The sequence below is a fragment of the Ambystoma mexicanum genome, chromosome 1p, assembly GCF_040938575.1.
Source record: "Ambystoma mexicanum isolate Mex_15411 chromosome 1p, UKY_AmexF1_1, whole genome shotgun sequence".
Lineage (NCBI taxonomy): Eukaryota > Metazoa > Chordata > Amphibia > Caudata > Ambystomatidae > Ambystoma > Ambystoma mexicanum.
Genome location: NC_090921.1, coordinates 1,110,470,879 through 1,110,492,491, shown reverse-complemented (window position 1 = coordinate 1,110,492,491; position 21,613 = coordinate 1,110,470,879). Strand labels below are relative to the sequence as shown.

Here is a 21,613-nt window from a genome sequence, read left to right as displayed (position 1 = left end):
GATCGCTCCAGACACCCTCCTTCTTGTCCCTACGATTGAAGCTGCAGGAACCGTGAGTCTGCAGGAACTACCAGTAACAACTGCCGTAGCACCAGCTCTTCTTCACTTGAATAAGGTACTGTGTCCGACCTCGAGGAACTGGGTTGAACCCCTGTCTCCTCACCAAAGGCTTGTCCTTATCTTCCTTCCCTCTTATAACTTTTGCTTCCTCTTTTGACAATATCCAAGCAGGAACCCTGTTCCACTTGACACTGGTGCAGGCCTATTGACTTATATTCACTTGTAGGAAAGTGTCCTCTGATTCTATCTGCCTTGACAAAAGTATTGCCTATGATTTTTATCCCCAACTCTCTTGTGTTGATTCACGTGCTAAGTGTGTTTTAACTCCGGTGACATTTCTTTCCATGGGTATGCGTATCTTTAGTAAGACAGAACTGTCATTACTGTCAAAAAGTGATTGCTTCTGTTCCCCGGTAACGTCTTTGTTTCCCAACACCGGTCTGTCAAAACCAATGGTACTTACCTTGAATTGTACTGCACACAGTGAATTGGTTGTGTGTAGTGTATTTTACATGTGATTTTAAAGTAATAGAAGGGAAGTGTTTTACGAACAGATCGTCTATAAATAAATGTACTTTTACTTTTCAACCAAAAACCTTGAGTCGGTGTATGCTTGAGTCACAGTAATTGTGGTCCTTTGTGTAATCTCTACTACTGCTCATTTGCTCTTGAGATAAGTCTGGCTGCTCCGCTACTGCTACCACTCTAACAGTGTACTACAGGCTTGTACCAAAGGTGAACTTGTATTGCCACTTGTAGTCTTAATTTTGTGTAATGGTCCCTAAGGGCACTGCACAGGATTCTGCCTAACACTAATCACCTCTGGCTTCAATCCAAGGTGAGCATATACAAATTAAGTTGTCCTGGATCATCTACAAAGCCCTTCTGCTACAACAACCAGTTTGTAAACCCGCCCTCGCTGGTCGTCTTTGATGTTGAAAACATAGCTCTCAACTCGCACGCTTTTGGCGGGTGTCACCCGCCTTGTAAAGGGCTGACTCACCCGCCAAGCCTCCAACACTCCCATTCATTTCAATGGGCGTCTCACCCGCCAAAAACAAAATCGGGTGATTTCACCCGCCTTTACAAAACAAATGGTTGAGAGCTATGTGAAAACCCTCCGCAAACAATTCTCATGTTATTCTCCATGAATGTGACCCTCACTCTCGGAAGGCTTGAGATCCACTGCTGTATTTTTCTTGAACCTTAAAAAAGGAACTCCTTCAGTATTACCCACAAGCCCAACAAACTATCTGCCCCTGTGCCCTTGCAGTACATTCTGAGCTCGTTCCACCTTTACTTCTTTCATACCTAGTGTTAATTAGTTTGGTTTTATGTAATGTTCTGTTGTTTGATGACGCAAATCAATACAATATTTGAAAACGCATGGATTGCATTTTTATTTTGCCACAATTCGTTTTTATGAATAGTCTACTGTTATGAATCGCATACGTACTTAGGGGTTGCTTTGCACATTTTTTCCAGTAGTACTATTACTTATTGAAGGATAAAAGAAAACATTTAAAATCAAAATATAATTTCATTTGATTAAATTCAGTATGCCTGATCGGACCAAGATAACCCTTACTTTGTATTTATATGTACAGTTAATGATTCATTTCCTTAGGAGTACCATTCCATTTCACTCTACTTTCTGTGTTCATGATCAGATGTGTCACAGGTGCCTTAAGAATACCACAGATTCAAGAGATGGTCCCAGGGTCCTAATTGCACAATGTTCAACTGAAGCGGATGTGGGTTGCATTACGAGAATAGCAGGACACTAACAGCTGTTTCTCTCTCGCCTCCCTCCCGTGGGCTGCCCAGGCTCCTCTAGCCATAATGTAGGCAACTACAGATCTGTAACCCTCTACTGTCAAAGATTGCCTACTATAGTGAAGGGTGTCCGGACATTTCGTCGAAAGTCATTTCGTCAACGTAATTTGGTCGAAAACCAAATGGTCGAATTTTTTTTTAAATTATATATATATATATTTTAGGTTGTAGTTTAGGGAAAAAAAGGTTTTTTTTAGGAAAAAAGGGGGTTAGGGGGCAAAAAAAAATAAAAGTGAAAATAAAATAAATTCGACCATTTGGTTTTCGACCAAATGGTTTCGACCAAATGTCCTGTCGACACATTTTTTTCGACGAAATGTCTGGCAACCATAGTGAAGGCCTAAAGGCAGCAGCCTTATGTCTCTCACTTCCTTTGGGATTTTTCTAGCTGATATCTATCCTGATCTCCCTCGGATGCCTGAATTCCACCAAGGGAAATGGTGCCTTCCTACTGCTCAGGTCTCACTCTTCCTCTCTCACGCTCTTGTATTCCTGACACTGTAATCTCTTCCTTTTCCTTCCTCTCCCTTCCTCTAGTTCCCCACTTCCTCCCCCTCCCACTCTATACGCTCTATTCTTCACTCCCCTGTGCTTTCCATTACTCACCACACTCTGCTCCCCTATACATTCCACCCTTCTCCCTCTTCCACTCTCTCCCTGCACTCTCCCAGTCGCCCTCCTCACTCACTCTCTTATCTGCTCTTCCACTTACCCGAGTCTCTCTCCTCACTCACTATACACCCACTTCCACACCGGAGTACCACTTTCTCTCACTTAACAGTTCCTCACATTTAGCACGCTCTGTTTCCTCCTTCCTCCATTCCACCAGCCTTCCACCGCCTGGACCCTTGGTCAGCCTCCTCATCCCTTGACCTCACCCGAACAACCACACACTCCCCTCTCCGGGTTGGTCTCTTTTATAGGGCCTCTTGCCCTGTTCTGTTGCTTTCTCCCCCTCCCATTTGCTACTTTGTCCACCTGGTTCCCTGGGCCAATCGCTTCCTGGCTTCTTAGTTGGGGCCGCATTTCCCAGGTGCAACGTTACAAAGAGTTCTTTTGGCCCTGCCCCCATTTATCTTGCTGGTCCGCCGATATCTTCTGCTGGCAGCCCAGCAGAGACCTGCTGCCCCACCACATTTACCTCCTCTGGTGTTGATTATGTGCTGTTTCACCGGCTCTTGGTCTTTGCCAATCCTTCTCTCATGGGTCGGGTATTTTACAGATCGCAGTTATGGATGCTGGACCTTGTAGTTCTGAAAGAGAAAAGAGAGAACGCAGGCTAGCAGAGTTCAGGGTTTATTGAGAGTAGAACTCCCGACTTACAACCAGTCACATGGTGGGGGGGCCCTCCCACCTCTCGTCGCCCTCGCTCGCCTCTGGGGCAGGACTGGCTCTGGCAAACACCCTGGTAGGCCTCCTGCCCCAGGCTGAGAGGGATCTATGCCTCCCTTGACAGGGTCAGATCCTTGACCCTGTCATAGAAGGTACACACTGTACACTACTGCCCAACAATTGCAGTGGATCTAGCCTTTGACAACTTAGATCATGGACTGTCTATGTAACTTGCAGCTAAGAAGAATCGAAATGAAGTGCACAGCAAAAATAAGTTAGTGGTTTAATGGACATAGGAAGCTATATGAATAAACATTTCAATTGGTGCACCCTTTAACTCCTTTGCTCTATATGCAAGCTAACATTTTGTGACGTCAGTCCCTTTATCAGTCCCTGTTTTTTAGAAGGCTGCTCAACTAAATGGGCATGTCGGACTCTGAGGCACCGCCAAATTATACTTTGCTTCAACCATAGGTGGGCTGTTTAGTTAAATTACTTTAATTCTATAGTTTAACACAGTGTAGTTCTGCCATGACTCTGTATTATTTATTGGCCTACAAGGCCTAATAACTAATTTCAGAGGGCCTGGAGGATAGCTCTGCAATGATGGGTGGACAAATAGACCTGGTTCCTTCACCTCAAGCAGATTTTGAGCCCCACTCAGAGTGTAGTTCGACTTTCATCTTTCCAAGGTTGATAAGATCAATACAAATTTGGGTTGTGCCTATTGTGACAAATCCTTGGATGTTGTCCCTTCTCATGTGGACAGGGCAGTGTGGCCACAGTCCAATAATCCACCTGGGGGTGGTACACCGCGGGAGGATCACATGGGGAGGGAACACCCTCATAGGACGAGGGATGACACCCTAGGAGAGATACAGTACATTTCAACCACAATCCCCTCTCCCACAGCTTTTTACTCTCTCCAGAGTTCTAAAATCCTCCGTACGCTTGTGTATGCCAGAAAAGTTAAGGTTTGTCCTCCCTTTAATCATACTGAGACGAAGAAGAACAGTCATGACATCCTGAAGAATAGTACTGATATGAAGATGCACAGTGCAGAGGAGCACCCAGCGGAACCGCAGTGAGCAGACCAGCCTATTCAATCGAGCCAAACACGGCGATTGAATAAAAAGTAAAGAAACACTACCGACGAAGACCACTCCTCCCTGAAGGAGCAGCAAGGAAACACATCAAAATGATTACCAGCCTACGCACACAATTGGCAGATAGAATGGAGTCATACAGTAATCACACTGCACCTACAAACACCCAAAAATGGTCGTACAGTTGATTTAAATACCAATTTAAAAAAAAAATACAAGACCCAACTCATGACTTTAAATCCAGAACATAACAAGTAATGAAACATCTTTCATGCCCACACACGCAAGTTGGCCGGTGGGCATCCCCTACCAAACCCTAACCACTCTAAGATTTGCGTGTGTGACATCCACCGCATCTGAATTGACTACTGCTGATCTCTCAGCAAAATCACCATCCTTACACTTATATACCAAAGGCACAATTGTCATGACCTTAGTAACTAGTATCCTAACCATACTTGTCACTTAAACCAGTAAAACACCCATACTTTAAAAAAAAAACACTACTCTTCAACGTGGAAGGCGCTACCCTCCGTACTCGTGAGACACCATGTCAAAACAAACACTCTTGCACAATAAGAAGGCGCAACTATCCAATTGTTTATGTGGGACTCCTAGAAGTAAATAACCTAACTTCAACTTCACTTCATTTTAACTTCACTCAAACATGGAGGGCACTACCGTCCATTCATAGCCTCATTTTCACATCATCAGAAGGCACGACCTCCACATTGTGATACACCATGCCATCACTTCTCACTCTAATTTAAGGCGCGCCCTCCACACTGTGACACAATATACACTCCTTCTCTACCCATTCACTACATGAAAGCGCAACCCCCAAACCTTTTTGCGGTAACATCTCTTTCCACACACACTATGCCTACACCCTTCACAACAGGCATTGTGCACTACAATATCTCCACTTTAGACAACTAACATTTTCGCCCTAACATTTTGTGCCAGATATAAGCACTAACTTGCACATCTTCAACATGACTTCAATTACACATTTGGCACGTTACAGCCTCAGATTCAATAAATTACTTTAATACCTAAAAGTCCTTAAGTGCCTCACACCTCTAATCCTACAATTCCTCAAAGGGTTACGTCTAACACACCTCACAGACTCTCCACTTCACACTAACAAACTTTAATACCTAAAAGTCCTTAGGCGCGTGGCACCTGTACGCTGAAAATCCGCAAAAGGTTACGTTAAAATGCATACAATGAGCTAAAAATGTCTTTTCATACAGCTCGCAGCCATCCACTGTGCCATCCACTTCAACAACCAACACCCAACTCATGAAGCACGTTAAATGTCACTCTATTCCACAAATAAAGGATACATGTGGTATGTCCATCGCCACGACACAATGCAAAACACATAACCTGTGCAAAAGTGTCGATCCACGGCTGCAGACCTTCATTTTCTCACATTAATGCTCAGGCCATTCTGCCCTCATACATTTTACTGAGCTAACAGTACCTTAACTGTACCGCAGTCCTTCATGTCCAATCCCGCGCTCCCTGTTTCGCCAGCACTATCCAACTTCCCGGACCCCTCGCCAACCATTTTTCTCCTCCTAACGACCGGGTAACGTACACATCTTCCCATCTGGATCTCCGAGCTCTTCACGCACAACTTCCTTTATGTTTATCTGAGACAGAGTGCATTCCGGCTCCCCTGCACGTTGCAAAAATTAATTCAGCTCACAATATACATTTGAGGTGCTACGGTCCGATCAGGCTTCCTCTATCTGATCGACGTTTCGTCGCTGCACAGCATGCCATCACATTATGGCGCTTGCACGCCGTAAGGTCCCTTCCTTTTAGGTAAATGGACCAACACTCCGTTAGGAAACGTCACGGAACAACAGTCCCATTGATGCCCCGTGACAGTTGAGCCACGTCACTAACTCCTTCTGCAAGTAAGTGACGTCATCACTCCATTGAGAGCCCTTTTAGCAGACGGGGCTCCGCTGCACCTACATACTCTCCTCTCCCCCCGTGAGTCTCTGGTGTGGTGTCGTCATTTCCTACACGGTTAGAGGATGAGTCCTATATCTATGTTTGACAATCCAGTGGGCTGCGACCCACGTGGGCATGGGGGTGGGGTTACCGCCCACCAGGCAGTTCGAGTGGGTATTCGACAAATGAAGAAGTGTTGCACCCCAGCTACTGTGTTGGCCTATTCTTGTGCGTATGCGGGTGGCCGAGCGGATGCGTGAGGAGGTCCACTCTTCGGATATCACACTGGCGACGAGGATGGGATGTGGAAAGCACATAGTATCCTATGCTAGCAGAAGTCTCTCCAACACCGAACAAGCCTACTCTCAAGCAGAGAAGGAAGGACTGGCGGTCGTCTGGGCTTGCAAGCATTTTCACCTTTTCCTGTATGGAAAACCGTTCATAGTCGTAACAGACCACCAGGCACTCACGTTCATTTATGGCAATCCTCAAGCAAAAATGCCACCCAGAATAGCCAGGTGGGCCCTTCGGCTGCAGGACTACCAATTCACGATCATACACAGGCCAGGGAAGGAACAAAACCCTGCGGATTTTCTCTCCTGTCACCCGAGAGAAAACAGTGGACCGGCAACATCCATCGCGGATCAATACATAAAATATGTCATCCACAGCAGCACACCGCAAGGACTTGACATGGAGCAGATAACACGAGAATGCAACACCGACCAAGGGATACAAACAATCCTAAGATGCCTAGAAACAGGGCGATGGAAGCATGCAAAGCAGCTCTGCGAAACTATGAATGATGACACCAAACAAGACATCACATGCCTCATAGCCGTGAAAGAAGAACTCGCCAAATCAGAGGAAGGACTACTACTAAAGGGGACAAAACTTGTAATACCAAGAAGCTTACGACAGAAGGTGCTAGAACTAGCACACAAAGGACACAGGGGCATCGTATCCACTAAAAGGATGCTAAGACAAAAACTTTGGTTTCCCCAACTCGACACATCCGTGGAAAAGCTACTGTGAAACTGCCCCACCTGTGCCATTGTGAAGCCACATACAGTCCCTGAACCGCTAAGCATGACCGCACTACCCGAAGGAGCATGGGAAGAAATAGCCATCGATCATTTTGGGCCCATGGAAGGGGGTGAATACATATTAGTAGCGGTGGACCAATACTCAAGATATCCTGACCTGCAGATAGTCCCGTCCACCTCAGCCCATCACACCATACCAGCGCTGGATCGAATGTTCGCAACATACGGAATAACCAAGGTAGTCAAGTCCGACAACGGACCTCCATTCACTGGACAAGATTTCCAAAGATTCGCAGAATACATGGGATTCCGCCACAGGAAAGTAACACCGTTGTGGCCACAGGCAAACAGGACTGTTGAAAGGTTCATGAGCAACATCAAGCGCACAACACAAATTGCACGACTCACAGGAGAACCTGTTGAGAAACTATTATACCAACTGATGCGAGACTACCGAAACACCCCACACAGTACCACAGGAAAGTCATCATCGGAGGTAATGTTTGGGCGAGCGATCAGAACAAGACTACCCCACATAAAGGCAGAAGAAGATCAATACGAGAATGACACCGAAATGAGGAAGAAAGACAAGCTCATGAAAGAAAACATGAAGCGAAGTGCTGATGCCACTCGCCGGGCCAAGGGAAGTGACCTAGCACTAGGAGACCTGGTAGTGGTCAGACAACCTCAACAGTGGAAAAACGTAGCCCCATTCAATGAGGAGAAGCTCATTATTGTCAAGAAGAAGGGATCACTTATCATCGCCGAAGGGGATCACCGGTCCGTCACCAGGAACTCGTCTCATTTTAGGCGGATGCCGGACTACCCATCCTCTGGTGTCACCAACATGAATGACACTTTCCCTCAATGTGTCGAACCTTATGAAGGAGATCAAGAAGATTCTGAAAATGACATGACGGTAGAAACATGGACTGACACGGCGGCTAGAGCAGGCACTCGACCCCAGAGAACAAGGAAGAAGACTCTCCGCCTCATCGAGGAAATGAATTGAGAACACCACTAAATGTTTAGTGACGGGAGGGTGTGGTGTCGTCATCTCCTACACGGTTAGAGGATGAGTCCTATATCTATGTTTGACAATCCAGTGGGCTGCGACCCACGTGGGCATGGGGGCGGGGTTACCGCCCACCAGGCAGTTCGAGAGGGTATTCGAGAAATAAAGAAGTGTGCACCCCAGCTCCTGTGTTGGCCTATTCTTGTGCGTATGCGGGTGGCCGAGCGGATGCGTGAGGAGGTCCTCTCTTCGGATATCACATCTGGGTCGCTAGCACACAGGAACAGGCCCAACGCTTGCCCCTACAGAGTGCGGCTCCCCATACCCGGCCCCTTCATTAAAACCTTCTTGGGTCGGCTGCAGCAACTGGTTTTGTCCTGACCATATGCTGCTCCTACTCCTAAGCTGCACTGGACACCAGGGATCCCACATTGTAGCACACAGTCCTCCTCAGCTGTGCTTCTTCTGGCTTGGGCACAGAGCTGGGATGGTCTTCTTAACTTTGATGCTCTGCGCTTTTGCTTACTCCTTATACTCCTCATATCCCACCCTCATCGCCAGTGTAATAAAGCTGCTTTCTTAGACAGTCTCTTAGGTTCCTTTAGTTAAGCTTTATTGTAAGTCTCTTTAAGATGATACAGAGCGAACCACTGGGTCCCATCACCCAGGCTGACTTGTCCCAACTGACTAAGGCTGGAACCTTGACACATCATTCCCATCCAAACATTCCACTACAACACATCAAAATTCTCTCACCTCATACATACATAGCAAGCATGATGCAACACAGAGCAGCAAAGAAAGATTAGGAGCTGTGACAGTTTTGCATTTTTAAAGCGCTCACACAGCCCATGGGCTTCAAAGCGCTTTTACAGGGATATGTCTCTTAGTTGCGTATTTATAATGCGCTTAATACACAAAGGTTTCTAACCTCTGACTCGGGGATTGAACCTGTGTTGCTTTGTGTCGTCTTGTTTCTAAGGCGAATACGTTGCTGCTGAGCTATCCTCTTGGGACATGGGAATATTTGTGTGATCTCTTGTTCTGTTCTAATAAACCCTTTTCTTTGCCAATCTCCTAAATCCGATTCTAAATGCAAACGGTTGTATATTAATGTCTACAGTGTCCTAGTTACTAAAGTCACCTGAGGGTGTAGGAAGTGTCTATGTGCTATACCAAAAGGGTACTTACTGATTTAGAAATATTAAGAGTGTGTATTTGTGTGTTACTATTATATTGCCGCTTCTGAAGAAGGCTTGCTCAAACTGACTGTTAAATAAATTAATAATTGTTTAATCAAGAAACCTTGTGTGTTAGAGTTTATTTGAATACTTGTCACTGGATCTCTGTGTAATTCCCCTACAGCTCACATTGACCCCACTTGAGATAAGCCTGGCTGCTCAACACGCTACCAACCTGTGTAGTACAGACTTCTACCAAAGGTTGGGTTCCTATTGCCAGGAGGTGAGGGTTGTTGTAGTGCAGCCAAAGGGTACTGCATATAATCTTGCTGAACAGAAGTTTTGTTTAAATTGATTGTTTACTGTTGTAAAAAAGAAATAAAAAAAAAAGAATGTTGATATTCGAAAAAGGCTGCTGTGGAGAGTGGCATTAAAGAGTTTCTTTATTTATTGTGCATTTGGTAGGCGCTTGTACAACAAGTTAATTGTGTTTCAAAACGCCCACAGGGTAACAGGGAGGAAACATGGGATTGAAAACAATATATACACTGCAGGATAAAAGACTAACCTACTAGGCCTTGTGAGTATTCAGAACATGCAAGTGCAGAGAGACAAGAGGGGAAGAGGGATTGGGGGTAAGTGCTTGAGTGTCTTTGCTCGTGGGTGAGCAGCAGATTTAAGTGCCCAATATAGTAAGTGCTAGAGAGCATTGAGCTGAATAAGTAGATAAGTACACCTACTGCCCTACAGTGGAGTAGGTCAGTGGGTGCTCAGGCAAGTGCTGTGTGTAGGCAGAGGCTGAGGCAATTGGGTGTGGGATGCCGGCGCCTCAAAGGACACACAAGGGCACTGGTCACCATTCACAGTGACTGTGAGATTAGCAGAGGTGGGAAGAAGGGAAGGAGGAGGTGAAAAGGAAAGTCTTGAGGAGCTTCCGGAATACGAGGAGGTGCGGCTCAAGATGAAGAGGAAGGAGAGGCTGTTCATGAGAAGGAGCCAGCTGAAGAAAGAGATCGGCCTGTGGCCCTCGGTTTAGCAAAATGCTTTACACACAGAGTTGGTGCCAGAGGAACATGGAGGTCTAGAGGGAGAGTATATGAGCAAGTTGCAGATAGTGTGTTCCCCGTCCCCAGACAGCCTTGTGGCTGATTTGAATTTAATCTGTGCAGTTAAAGCATAACGCTTGCCTCCGGTCTTGACATAGAATTGGCTGGACGCAGCATAAGCCGAGAGGCTATTGCTTGGGTTTATATGTTAATGTATTTTTTCTTTTCACAGCGGTATCGCCAGATACTAATTAGGTTTGGACTGATGACTACTTTTGATTTTGAAGACAGACTAGCAACCTTAGTATTCGTTTTGTAGGTAGGGAAAATCCCTGTTCGCATTAGGGATAGACCGGCCTTTTCTTTTTAGTTTATTAAACACCCTTTAAATGTCTGTCTTCTGGGTCACCACAGTGACCACTCCAGCCAAAAGGATGATTCAACCCAACCCCTATGTAAAGATAGTAGTCTGAGGACATTTTGGAGTGCGAAGCTGTGAGTTGAAGGTAAAATCAGAAGGTATAGGAGCAGGAAGGAGGAAGCGGGAGAGAGGTTGCTAGAGGGAAGAAGGCAAAGTTGAAGATGATTAGGGGTATCAGAAGAAGGGTGGAGGGGTGAAGGAGTGTCTGGTTGTGGTTGGGAGGAATATTAGGAGGATTTAGATCAAGGTGAAGGAGAACGAGGTGGTGCGGAGGAATACCAGGAGTAGACTAGGAGGAGTGAAGAGACAGTGAGGAACAAGGAGTTGGAGAGGAAAAACATCAGGAGGGGTGAGAAGGAGGTGAACAAAAACTGGATAGTGGAGATAAGGAACAAGTTGGAGAAGGGTCAGGAAGGGGTTTGAGGAGACTCCGCAAGGGCGAAAAAGACAAAGATATCCAAATGGAGGAGTATATCAAGAGGAGGTTGGCAGAGATAATTGGAGCAGAGAGGAGGAGGAGGAGGAGGCAAAAGTTGAAGATAAAATATAGTAAGAAAGGTGGAGACACACCTTAATGTTAAGGGGTCTGAGTCAAGGAGGGGTAGAAATATGAGAACGTACTGTGCCATTGAGGAGGAGCAGGTGTAGAAAGAGATAGAGGAATGGATAAATCGGGAGGTGCAGGAAAGGTCCCCTTGGGTAAGAGAACATATTAACTCATCAAGGGGGTAGATGAGGATTTAGTGTTGGGATCTAGAGTCCAGGCCTCAAGACAGTGAGGTGAAGAAAGTGCCCTGACCGAGCTTCCTTAAAAGCTTAGGTGGCTGATTTCTTGGTGAAAGCTAAAGGATAATTTCCACAATGCCCAGCCCTAACTTCCTCCTATTTACTGTCCTAATTTGCAGCTGCACGAAGGGTCTGAGACCCATACCAATGGGTTGCACCGGAGTCGAGGGCAAGAAGCTGAGTGCCTACAGACCAAAGAGCGGAGAAAGAATTATGGGTGCACTGAAACCCCCCCAAGAGTGAGTGATTAAGAAGGGAGAATATGTTCAGGAAAGGGATTCTGAGATTGAGGAGTACAAAGAATAGAGACTGTTTGTTGAACCCAGAGACTTCATTGTTCGCACTTCAAGGTGAAAATTGCCTGATGATGGGTTACATTCCCCTTAGCTGGCCCCCATTTTAGCCCTAGAGTTCGGTACCTAGCCTATATTGCTGCTGTTCAGCATTGTGACAGAAGTACCTTGGGCAGGATTTCCTTGTGAATACCGTTTTGGAGTGTCGTTTTCAACCCTACTTGCACCAAAGAGGGATTCTTTGTGAATCAGCCCCTTACCAAAGACAGGACTCCTTGGTCCTCTATACGACTAGTGATGTTAGTAAAGTTGCTGATGTAATTATTATTATGATAATTGTGTGACCTTTTTTTATTTTTCATCTTTATACTATGTCTAATTTCTCAATGAATTGACTCAGGAATAATTAGTTAGAGGCGGATACTCCATATGAATCTTCATTAGGGCACCAACTACACATCCTTGAAGACCTAGATGCTTGCGCCTAGCTCTCACCTATCATTCAGAGTTACAGGGTTAAATGAAATCCAGAAACATCAGCTAGGGAAAAGGAAAGGAAATGAAGATATATGTTCCATATGTTAGGAAACATAACCAAAAAAGTATTGTCTGATAAATGTTGTATATCCTCTATTATGTAATAAAAACAAAACTATTCTTGCTTTGTAAATCGGAAATCATTTGAGAAGAAATTAAACAGAAGATCTTTTATTTCCGTTATGTAACATAATATTTTCCATTATTATGCAACGAACTGTAAATCCTTGATTCGTTTTTTTTTTTTTACTTTTAATTAACAGGTCCACTCATTGTCACCACTGTCTTTTCATTACGGGTGAAAGAAAAGCAGGAGCTGTACCTCCCAGATAACCACGTCTCTCAGAGAAGACATGGTAATCCTTTTTTTCTCTAGTAAGAAGTGCATTATATGCAACTGTATAGCAATGCTTTCTCTTCTCTTCCCACAATCAAACATTGCAATTAGATACATACGTTCATATTGTGACCGATGTCCATCTGCTAGATTTTCGTTTTAATTTTTAGAGCTCCGGTAAATAGATTCTACCATGAAAGTCAGATATACTGAATGGTCTCACTTTAGGACAACACTCTGTGTTTTAAGAACGGTTGTTTGTGAATTTGTACCTGCTAGGACACAAAGTACCTAACATAAAAGTGTGCAAGAAGGAATTGTGCACACGCAGAAGCTGAGTAACAGTTTCTCATGGGTTGTCCATGAAATAACCGAAAATAAAATAACGAATTAGAAATTACCGCATTTTTTGGGGTCGAAAAACGAAAATTACTTTAGCCTTTTTACACCCTTTTTTAAAAATATTGTGAGGGAGGGGGAGACCCCCTGCAGCCTACCCACTTATCCCCAGCCTAATTTATACCCTTACCCCAACCCCCACCTATTTTCTACTAAAAATGAACACAAATTTCGTAGAAACTCGACCCCAAAAACCTCATTTCTACTTTGTCATTTTTGCATTTGGTTATTCCTATGGATACCTTTCTCGTGTAGGTTCCCTTATAAAGGTGTCATTGACCCTAAGGGAACCCCTTCATATCATCCAGCTCAGCTGCCTATTGGCAATTTTTGTCTTATTAATACAGTATCATAGGGTGAGACAAAGCATAGTGTGGACTTACAAAATTAAAATAAATTCATATAAGCAGCAATGGGGCTACATGTTTACAAAGGGCCCCAGCCGATGTGTTCACTTACAAAGTGTAAAGCCATTTTTCGTTGGCGAATCTGCTACAAATATGTTAGTGGTCTAGAAATTGAAAGGTATGTTCCTGACCCTATCCGGAAGGTGGCCGCTAAAGAATTTCTTGCTGAAATGTCAGTTATTCTAAATTTTGCACTGGCTTTTTTTGGGGAAAAAGTGGTAATCCCTTTAATGAAAATACTATTTCTGCTGTACATGTGCTCCTCAAGTTTCTTCTCCTGCCTGCATCTGCATTATAATGTGGCTCCTCTGAAGCGGTGTCAGAAGCGGCTACGATCTGTCTCTCATTTGGTTTCAGTGCTCAGTGAGACAGCGTAGTGCGGCTTGACACGTTTCCAGATCGCTAGGTCCTTTCCTCTATTTGCATCGGAGCCTGCTGAGCTGATCGAGAATTAACAGAGCGGACCGGCGTGTAGTGGTTTGGCATGGCGGGGGCCACACCTTTGGGGCGGTCGAGACTTGGTCTCGGAGAGGCATTGAGAGATGTGCCGCGAGTTGAGGGGGTATTCCTCAAAATAAGGCTTCTTTTCTCCTTTTGGCTTGGCAGCCCTGCAATGAGTACAATCAGTACCCCGCGGTTGGGCCGCTACACGATATTGCAGCTTTAGTTGCCTACCCCCATCTCACGTAGAGTGGTGCGAGGAGGGGTTTGTTGTGGTTGACTGGGGCTGCGGGGGCAGTGGTCGTGCCCCTGGCTACCAACCCTGACTGGCCTGCGCACAGGTGACCTGCTGTATGTTTCTCTAACCGTGAGTCAAGATACCATCGTAATTCCTATTTTCCACGTTGCCATTAGTACTGATATTGACACGATGGTGGTGACAAGGGGCGAGAAATCGTGGCTGCGCAGCACTAAGGTGGCAAAGTCTGCTTCGTCGGCAAGCATGAGGGATTGTCCCGCCTCTCTACCCCACACAAATTCCAGCTGTGGTATTGCTACCATCCCGGCTGTTACTCCAGCTAACTTCATTACGGGATATTTCAGACAAAGGGGGGGCAATCCATCGCCTGTCAACGCCACCCCACCGCCTCCCCAGCTGAATTGGTGGCTCCACGGCCTTTGTCACACCCTGTGGAGCAGGATATTCATGGGCTAACCCAGGAAACTACCACTCTCGCTTCTTCAGCACTGACTGGTCTGGGGCCCAGCCGTACCATCGGTCTTGGGAGGGCCGAGGGCTGGCCTGGAAGAACTGCCATGTCCCAATGGTTGTTCAACATCAATTGATAGTAACAATTCCTTACTTAATTTAGTTCTGAATCTCCATCAGAACTCTTTGGGAGTGGCGACTCAGAACACTGTGGCCCTCACTTCCCCTGTACCTATAGACAATGTCATAGGAACCCAATTATCTGCATCTCCAGACATGCAAAGGCTGCTCTCCATCATATTCATCTAGCAGCTATTTTGAAGATACTGAGGGTTCATGTGAAGCAGAGGCCAAGGGCTTCCCCAAGGCACACCTCTTGCCAACTCGGCCTTCCAAGAACATGAGGCGCTCTCAGAGGATGTTTGAAACTTTTGACGCTACTCTGGATTTCTTACTACAGCTATGTACCACCATGGCAAAAGACCAAAATTTAATATCCTTACTTACTAACTATGTCCAGAAGATGCTGGTTAACGTTCCTGTCAAACCAGGCGACCCTGGACGAGAAGTGACCCATACCTCCACTTCGGATGCCAGCACACTACCAACCCCACCTAAGAATGTCCCAGTGGGTCCTAATCTGGTTCCTGGTGTTCTTGGCCCTCCTATCAATCTCACCGGTCGGACCCAACCTGTGGACTGGCTCGCCCAGATAAATGAGGACCATTCTGACCTGCTATCCTCTGACTCTGTGAGGGAAGAAGATGCAGATATTTCTGAATCGAAGAACGACAGCCCAAGAGGGCCAACTAAGTTGCAGGGTGCAGGGGAAACTGCATCAGCAATAGTAAGGGAGGGAGCCCCTCCAGCGAGTAGGTGCGGCCAAAGGAGCAGTGAGCCCCTTGGAGCCAAACAGAACATGGTTGGGAAAGAATACAAGCAGAAGTCGTCCAGAGGATTCGCATTCTCAACCCCTGAGAAGGATGTCCAACACTCTAGTTTATGGCTCTAAAAGACCTTCAAGGCCCACTACAAAGATGGCTGGTCCCGGGCGAGAGAGCTAGTCCTCCAACCAGGCCCCGGGTCGTCCACCCGGTGTCAAACCCTCAACTGTACCAGCCTGACTGCGGCTTCTGCTGGGGTGGTTGAGAGAGTCACTACACAAAATCCTGTACAGGTTGGGCCACCAACGCAACATACTCTGCAAAAGTTCCAGTCTGAACAGGGGGTCTTGGCAATCCCTTTGGATGCCAATGGTGAGGTAGGGCATTTGTCCCTGAGGCCCCTTTATGGGAAAGGAATCAAATTGGAAGAACTGGCCCCCCTGAATACGAGTCCTTTTATGAACCAGAGTTTTTTGTTGAACATTTTTCAGGGCATTCCGCTGCTTAGGAACATAAGCAGCAGGGATATTACCAGGCTTGTGCTACCTAAGGTGAATAGTGTAACTAATTGGGCGGTGTTGGAATTACCACTGCAGCTATTTCAGCCTTGATGAGCCTACACCATCTTGACTTGAAACAAAATGAAACTAAAAACTGCCTCCCTAACTTTCAAGAGCCTTAACAATGCAGCACCTACTTACCTAACAGAGAGGTTCAAAAGAAGAATCATATCCAGACCTACGAGAGTTGCTTACACAAACTGCCTATCGGTTCCTTCCTTCAAAATTACCTCAATCGGGGGGGCAATAGCTTCCCGGTCAAAGCTGTCCAACTGTGGAACTCCCTCCCACCAACATTAAGGACCGACCAATCCTACCTACACTTTAGATTCAATACCATCATCTGGTTTAAAGAAAATGACCTGTAGCTCTTGCATAACTTGCTCTTCCTTGTACCAGACCTGTGTAACCCGGACTGAATCTTGCTTTGCTCTTGTGAATTATACCTGTAACTTAACATGTATCATACGTTGTATCATTTTATGACACCTATAACGAGGTAACTTGGTATGTTAACACTGTAAATACGTAACCTGTAACATTGTAACTATGTAAGCTTAAAGTATTCTTGTTCTCGTGCCCTGGTACCTGCGGGTCTGGTGCGTGCTATAAATAAACAAACAAACAAACTTGGCTTTCGTTTAACAGTTTGTAGGCAAGTGTGTGATGCCATTGGCTTGGATGCTCTCCCACCATGGGTTGCGCCCTGGAGATCCCGATACAAGGACCCCCCTGTATATGTGACGGGGGAACACACTGTCATGGGTCCTAAGGTGGTTTCCTGGCGTTTGGACACCTTTGAGGATTACGGGGTGGCCCATGCGTGATTACCTAAGGAAATGGAGACCCTAAAATGGGCTTCCTGGAAATCGCAGGGTTTTCAGTTACTTCCTACTCAACCCTAATGGCCTAAAATTGCTGACTTCCTTTGATCCGTTTTTATTACAGGAGACGTGGTGTCTAGACAGTTTTTGTGTGGATGACTACAATATTATCTGCTCGCCAGCCAGGAGTAACACGAGGGGGCAGCCAGGGGTCGGGGGGCTGGCGATAGGGACAAAAGTAACATTGAATTTGACCCCCCTATATATGGGTAGTGGTGAAGAGGATATTCTGGCCATAGTCTTGAATGAGCTGGATCTTTCCCCGGAACCCGTAAGGATCATCAATTTCTATAAGCCACCATGGACTGCAAATTCCGATGTTATCCATGGGGAAGTAAAGAGATTACTAGCCCATTGGTATACCTGTCAACCCCGAGGGGGGGCCCTCATTGCAGGGGATTTCAATGCGCATATGCTCATAGCACAGGGGCAGGAGGCCAAAGGCTCTCAAGGGGCTTCCCAGCCAGCAAGGGTTAGGCCGTCCCCTCGGGTTCCCCTTGGTGGTTTGTTCCAACAACTGGACCTGTATAATTTAGTGTGTCTGAACACGAAGATGTCCGGCGCTGGGGACACCCGGTTCACTCTCACTAATGGTAGATCCCATTAGTGCATTGACTATGTTTTCATTTGTCAGGAACTTTGGGGCAATGTCCTGCACCCGTTCTCTTGGCGCATCTGGGACAGATGGAGACGGGGCCGACATTAAAATATTCCATCACGTACATCCGCACCGCTCCCCCGGTTGTTTTAGACATGGCCGTCGCCGCGTTGCAACTGTGCAAATTTCTCCTTTGTTGCACAACGCTTAGTTTACTCCCTTGGCTTTGGTAAGGCTGCTATCCTCTCCGCCTCCTCGGCAGCAGTTCTCTCCCTCTTTTTCTTTGTTTCCCTGGTCTCCAATGTGCCTCTGCTTGTTGCTTTCTTTTCACGGCTCTCCGTGCTTCCACTTTCTTTTCTATCTGGGATTTCCGTGCTCTCCCCGGATCCCTTGTTCTCTCGCTATCTCTCTCTGCTCTCGCCCTTATTTTCGATTTTTCAACTTTTCTCCACCTCAGCTGATTACTGGTTTTCCGGGGATCTTCTCTCCTTGCTGCGGTTTCCAAGACTGCTCTCTCCCACCCGTTGTTCTCACCTGTGTGCTCATTGCCTCTCGAGGTATGGATTCCTTCCCTTCCACCTCCGGGACATGCACTCTTTCCAGACATCACTCTGTCCTTTGCCATTCCCAGGAACGTAACCCACAGGCTTCGGTGGATAAGACGGTTCCCATGTTTTCTTTTACCATTTAAGGCTTTTTTCCCCTCTTTGGCTATTGCAGGACCAGGGCCACTAGTCTTCTGGTTCTCCTGCAGACCATTGTGGCATTGTCCCATGGTAGACCTACCTGCACAAAAAGATTCTAGACCAGAAACACAAAGGAAGAAAGAAGCCCCCAGTGGAAGTTACCATCAGCTCAGGTGAGGAACAGTTCGGAGCCCGACGGTGACATTGACAGGCAACTTGAGCCCTATTTCTATGATGCGAATGAACTAAAGCGACCATGTGTTGTTGGGCTGGTAGTGGACAAAAAAAGGAGGCTCAAAGCGGGTCCGTGGGCCTTCTTGCCCTAGGGTGGTAGTTAACAACATGGGTAACCGCCTACGCATGTCTGACGCTGGGATTAATAAGATCAACTCTGTCCTGTCGACCAAGGGCCATTTAATTGCGAATAGCTTGGTCTCAGAAGGTGGGAATCTGCAGGCTACATTAGGGCACTTCTTTTCTGATCTAAAACTTACCAGAGGGGTTACTCAGAGGGCTACAGTTGGGATGGTGCTATTTGGCATCGCGATACAGCAAAGGAAAAAGTAGTTATGTATGGAGTTGGCTGCAATTAAGCAACAGGTTGACCTGGTGGCCCCTGTGCGTGAAGCTAGTTTTAGAGCCTCGACCACAAAATACAAAAACTGGAAACGACAGCATAGAGGCTCCTTACAGAGTGCAAGATGGGTAAACTTGTTTGATCTCCTGCATACAAATGACAATACTAAAATTCTGGTCGTTTTTTAGGTCATACTTGGTGGGTCACTCCCACAGGGAGCTGCATCCTATCCCTGAGGCATCCTGGTTAACTCACCTGGGGCACTCTTTTATGACCCTTTGATTATTCCTTCGGGGGGCTGTCCAGACCGGAGATTGGAGACTGCTGGGAGCCTTTGAGGCTGAGGACATCGAGGCAGTTATAAAAATTGTAAAATCCTTGCGGGCGGTGGGACCCGACTCAATCCCGAATGTAGTGTTTAAGGCAAATCCTTCTGCATGGGTTTCTATTCTCTCATTGGTTCCATAGAATCTTGGTCTCGGGAGCAATACCAGGTAGCTCGAGGGAGCCATTTTGATGGCAGTCTTCAAGAAGGGAGTTCCCGGGACTCCCTCCAACAATAGATTGCTTGCCATGCTGGATTCTAAAATATTCGCTACTCTGATTGAAGCAACTAAACCCATGGGCGGAAACGACTGGTTGTCTGCATCGCTGTCAAACCGGCTTTCCTAAGGGCCTCAGCAACTCTGCACAACAACTGCACTGTGTAGTTCTTGTTGGCCCATATGATAGCTTGCAAGCAAGAGATTTTGATGGGCTTGCCTTCATCACTCTCTAGTGAAAGGCTATGGCATAAACTATCCAAGTGGCATCTGGACCCAGTTCCCTTGCATTTTGTGAAGGAACTTTATAGTGACACGCAGGTGGCCGACCACTTAACACAGGATGGGGTTCTTTCTACCAATATCAAAACTAATTTTGGTCTGAAACAGGGATGTGCACTTGCCTCATTACTATATAATCTCTATACTTCAGAGACTTGGATCCACACCTGCAGGGAATCGGAACGTTCCCACCAAGGATTAGTAGTGATTGGGTCCCTTGGCTAATGTATGCAAACGACACAATCCTTATGGACCACACACAAATTGAGCTCCAACGAGTCATTAAAGCACTGGGGGAATATGCAAGCGTGAATAACCTGGTAATAAATCCCCAAAAGACGAAGGTCATGGTCTTGGGCAGAAGGTCAAAACGTCAGGTCCCCTATGCGTGGATGCTTAACGGGACCAAGCTAGAGGTTGTGGAGTGTTACATTTATTTGGGCTTTCCCATCCGCTTGCACCCGACAAACGGGTTTTATGGTGAGGGCATCACTAGCCGAATATTTAAGAAATGGCTCCTGGTAAGACGTTTTGTGTCAAGCTCGGGTGGTTGCAACATAGAGGCCATGATTAAGATATACCAGTCCAGCATTGTGCCAGCCCTCACATATGGCCTGGAACTATTGTCGGAGGGCCATCTGTCCTGGCTGGACAAATTAGAGGGGCAGTTATTAAGGTCTGTAAGGAACTCATGGTGGCAACAGTAAAGACAGACACAAGTGATCACAGTTCAAGGGTGTTTATTAAACTGTATATGCAGGTTGGAAGAATGCCTAATCTAAACCTATATCTAAGATGGGAGCAAGCTACAACCATCAAATGAAATTTAAGCCAGTCCTAGTGGCGTCTTGTCAAATAAAAAGGACCTATTGTCAATTACCCCTTTCTTTCCCTCACCTGACTCTTCAGAGGTTGTGTCAGAGGTTGGTTCCTTAGGTTCTTTCACATTGTTCTTTTTCTTAGAAGTCTTATATTCTTGATAGAGGTAAGGTCTGTCACGAGGAGTAGCCTCTATGCCTCTCTGCTGAATTCAGCCAAGTCAAGGGGCTTCCTCCCCGGAACACGCAAAGGGGGAAAAAGCCTCCAGGTACCAAACCTGCACCCCGCCTAACTGGTTTTCTTGTAGAAAGTAGGATGAGTGATGATGAAAACACCCAAATGCTCTGAGATCCAAGGAGGTCCTAAGTATTAGCACGTATAAATCAGACAGTGTAATCAGAGTACAAGCAAGATAGAGAGGGTGGTAAATATCTTGGATAAGAAGACCGCAGGAATTAAACTGACTGAATGCAGATAAGCATATAAAACACGTAGGACTGAATGATAGCACGGGTTCACAAGGAGGCAGAGATAGAACAGGAGTCTGCCGGTAGGGAAACGGCACACAAAGGATGAAAATCAGGAAGCACACAAAAGAGAAATGAAGGTTAGGAAAACGCTCGGAGAGCAAAGAGGAAAACGGGGAAAACAGCGCCTTATCCGAAAGAGTGCGGGTTGCAACGTGCCGCTGATGCAGAGCAGAGAGATGAAATACGATAGGGAGCGGCCATCTTGGAAAAGGGTAGAGCGGGCAAGGACATTCCGAGAAGGCATGACTACACGTTAACGGCGGATGGTTCCTCTCCTCCATCGGTGCCAGAACAGAGCAACTGTTAACTTCACCTTCCCTTGCCGATC

General features: G+C 46.2%; 1 protein-coding gene across 2 annotated transcripts in view; it reads left to right on the top strand.

The window, feature by feature from the left end:
• The window catches only part of LOC138448858 (zinc finger protein interacting with ribonucleoprotein K-like), a 360,764-nt gene that overhangs the window by 101,792 nt on the left and 237,359 nt on the right, over positions 1-21,613 (top strand). For both annotated transcript variants that reach the window (XM_069604726.1, XM_069604725.1), the window contains exon 3: positions 12,894-12,986. In XM_069604726.1, coding sequence (XP_069460827.1) covers positions 12,894-12,986 — 93 coding nt within the window. The remainder of the gene's footprint in view (positions 1-12,893; positions 12,987-21,613) is intronic.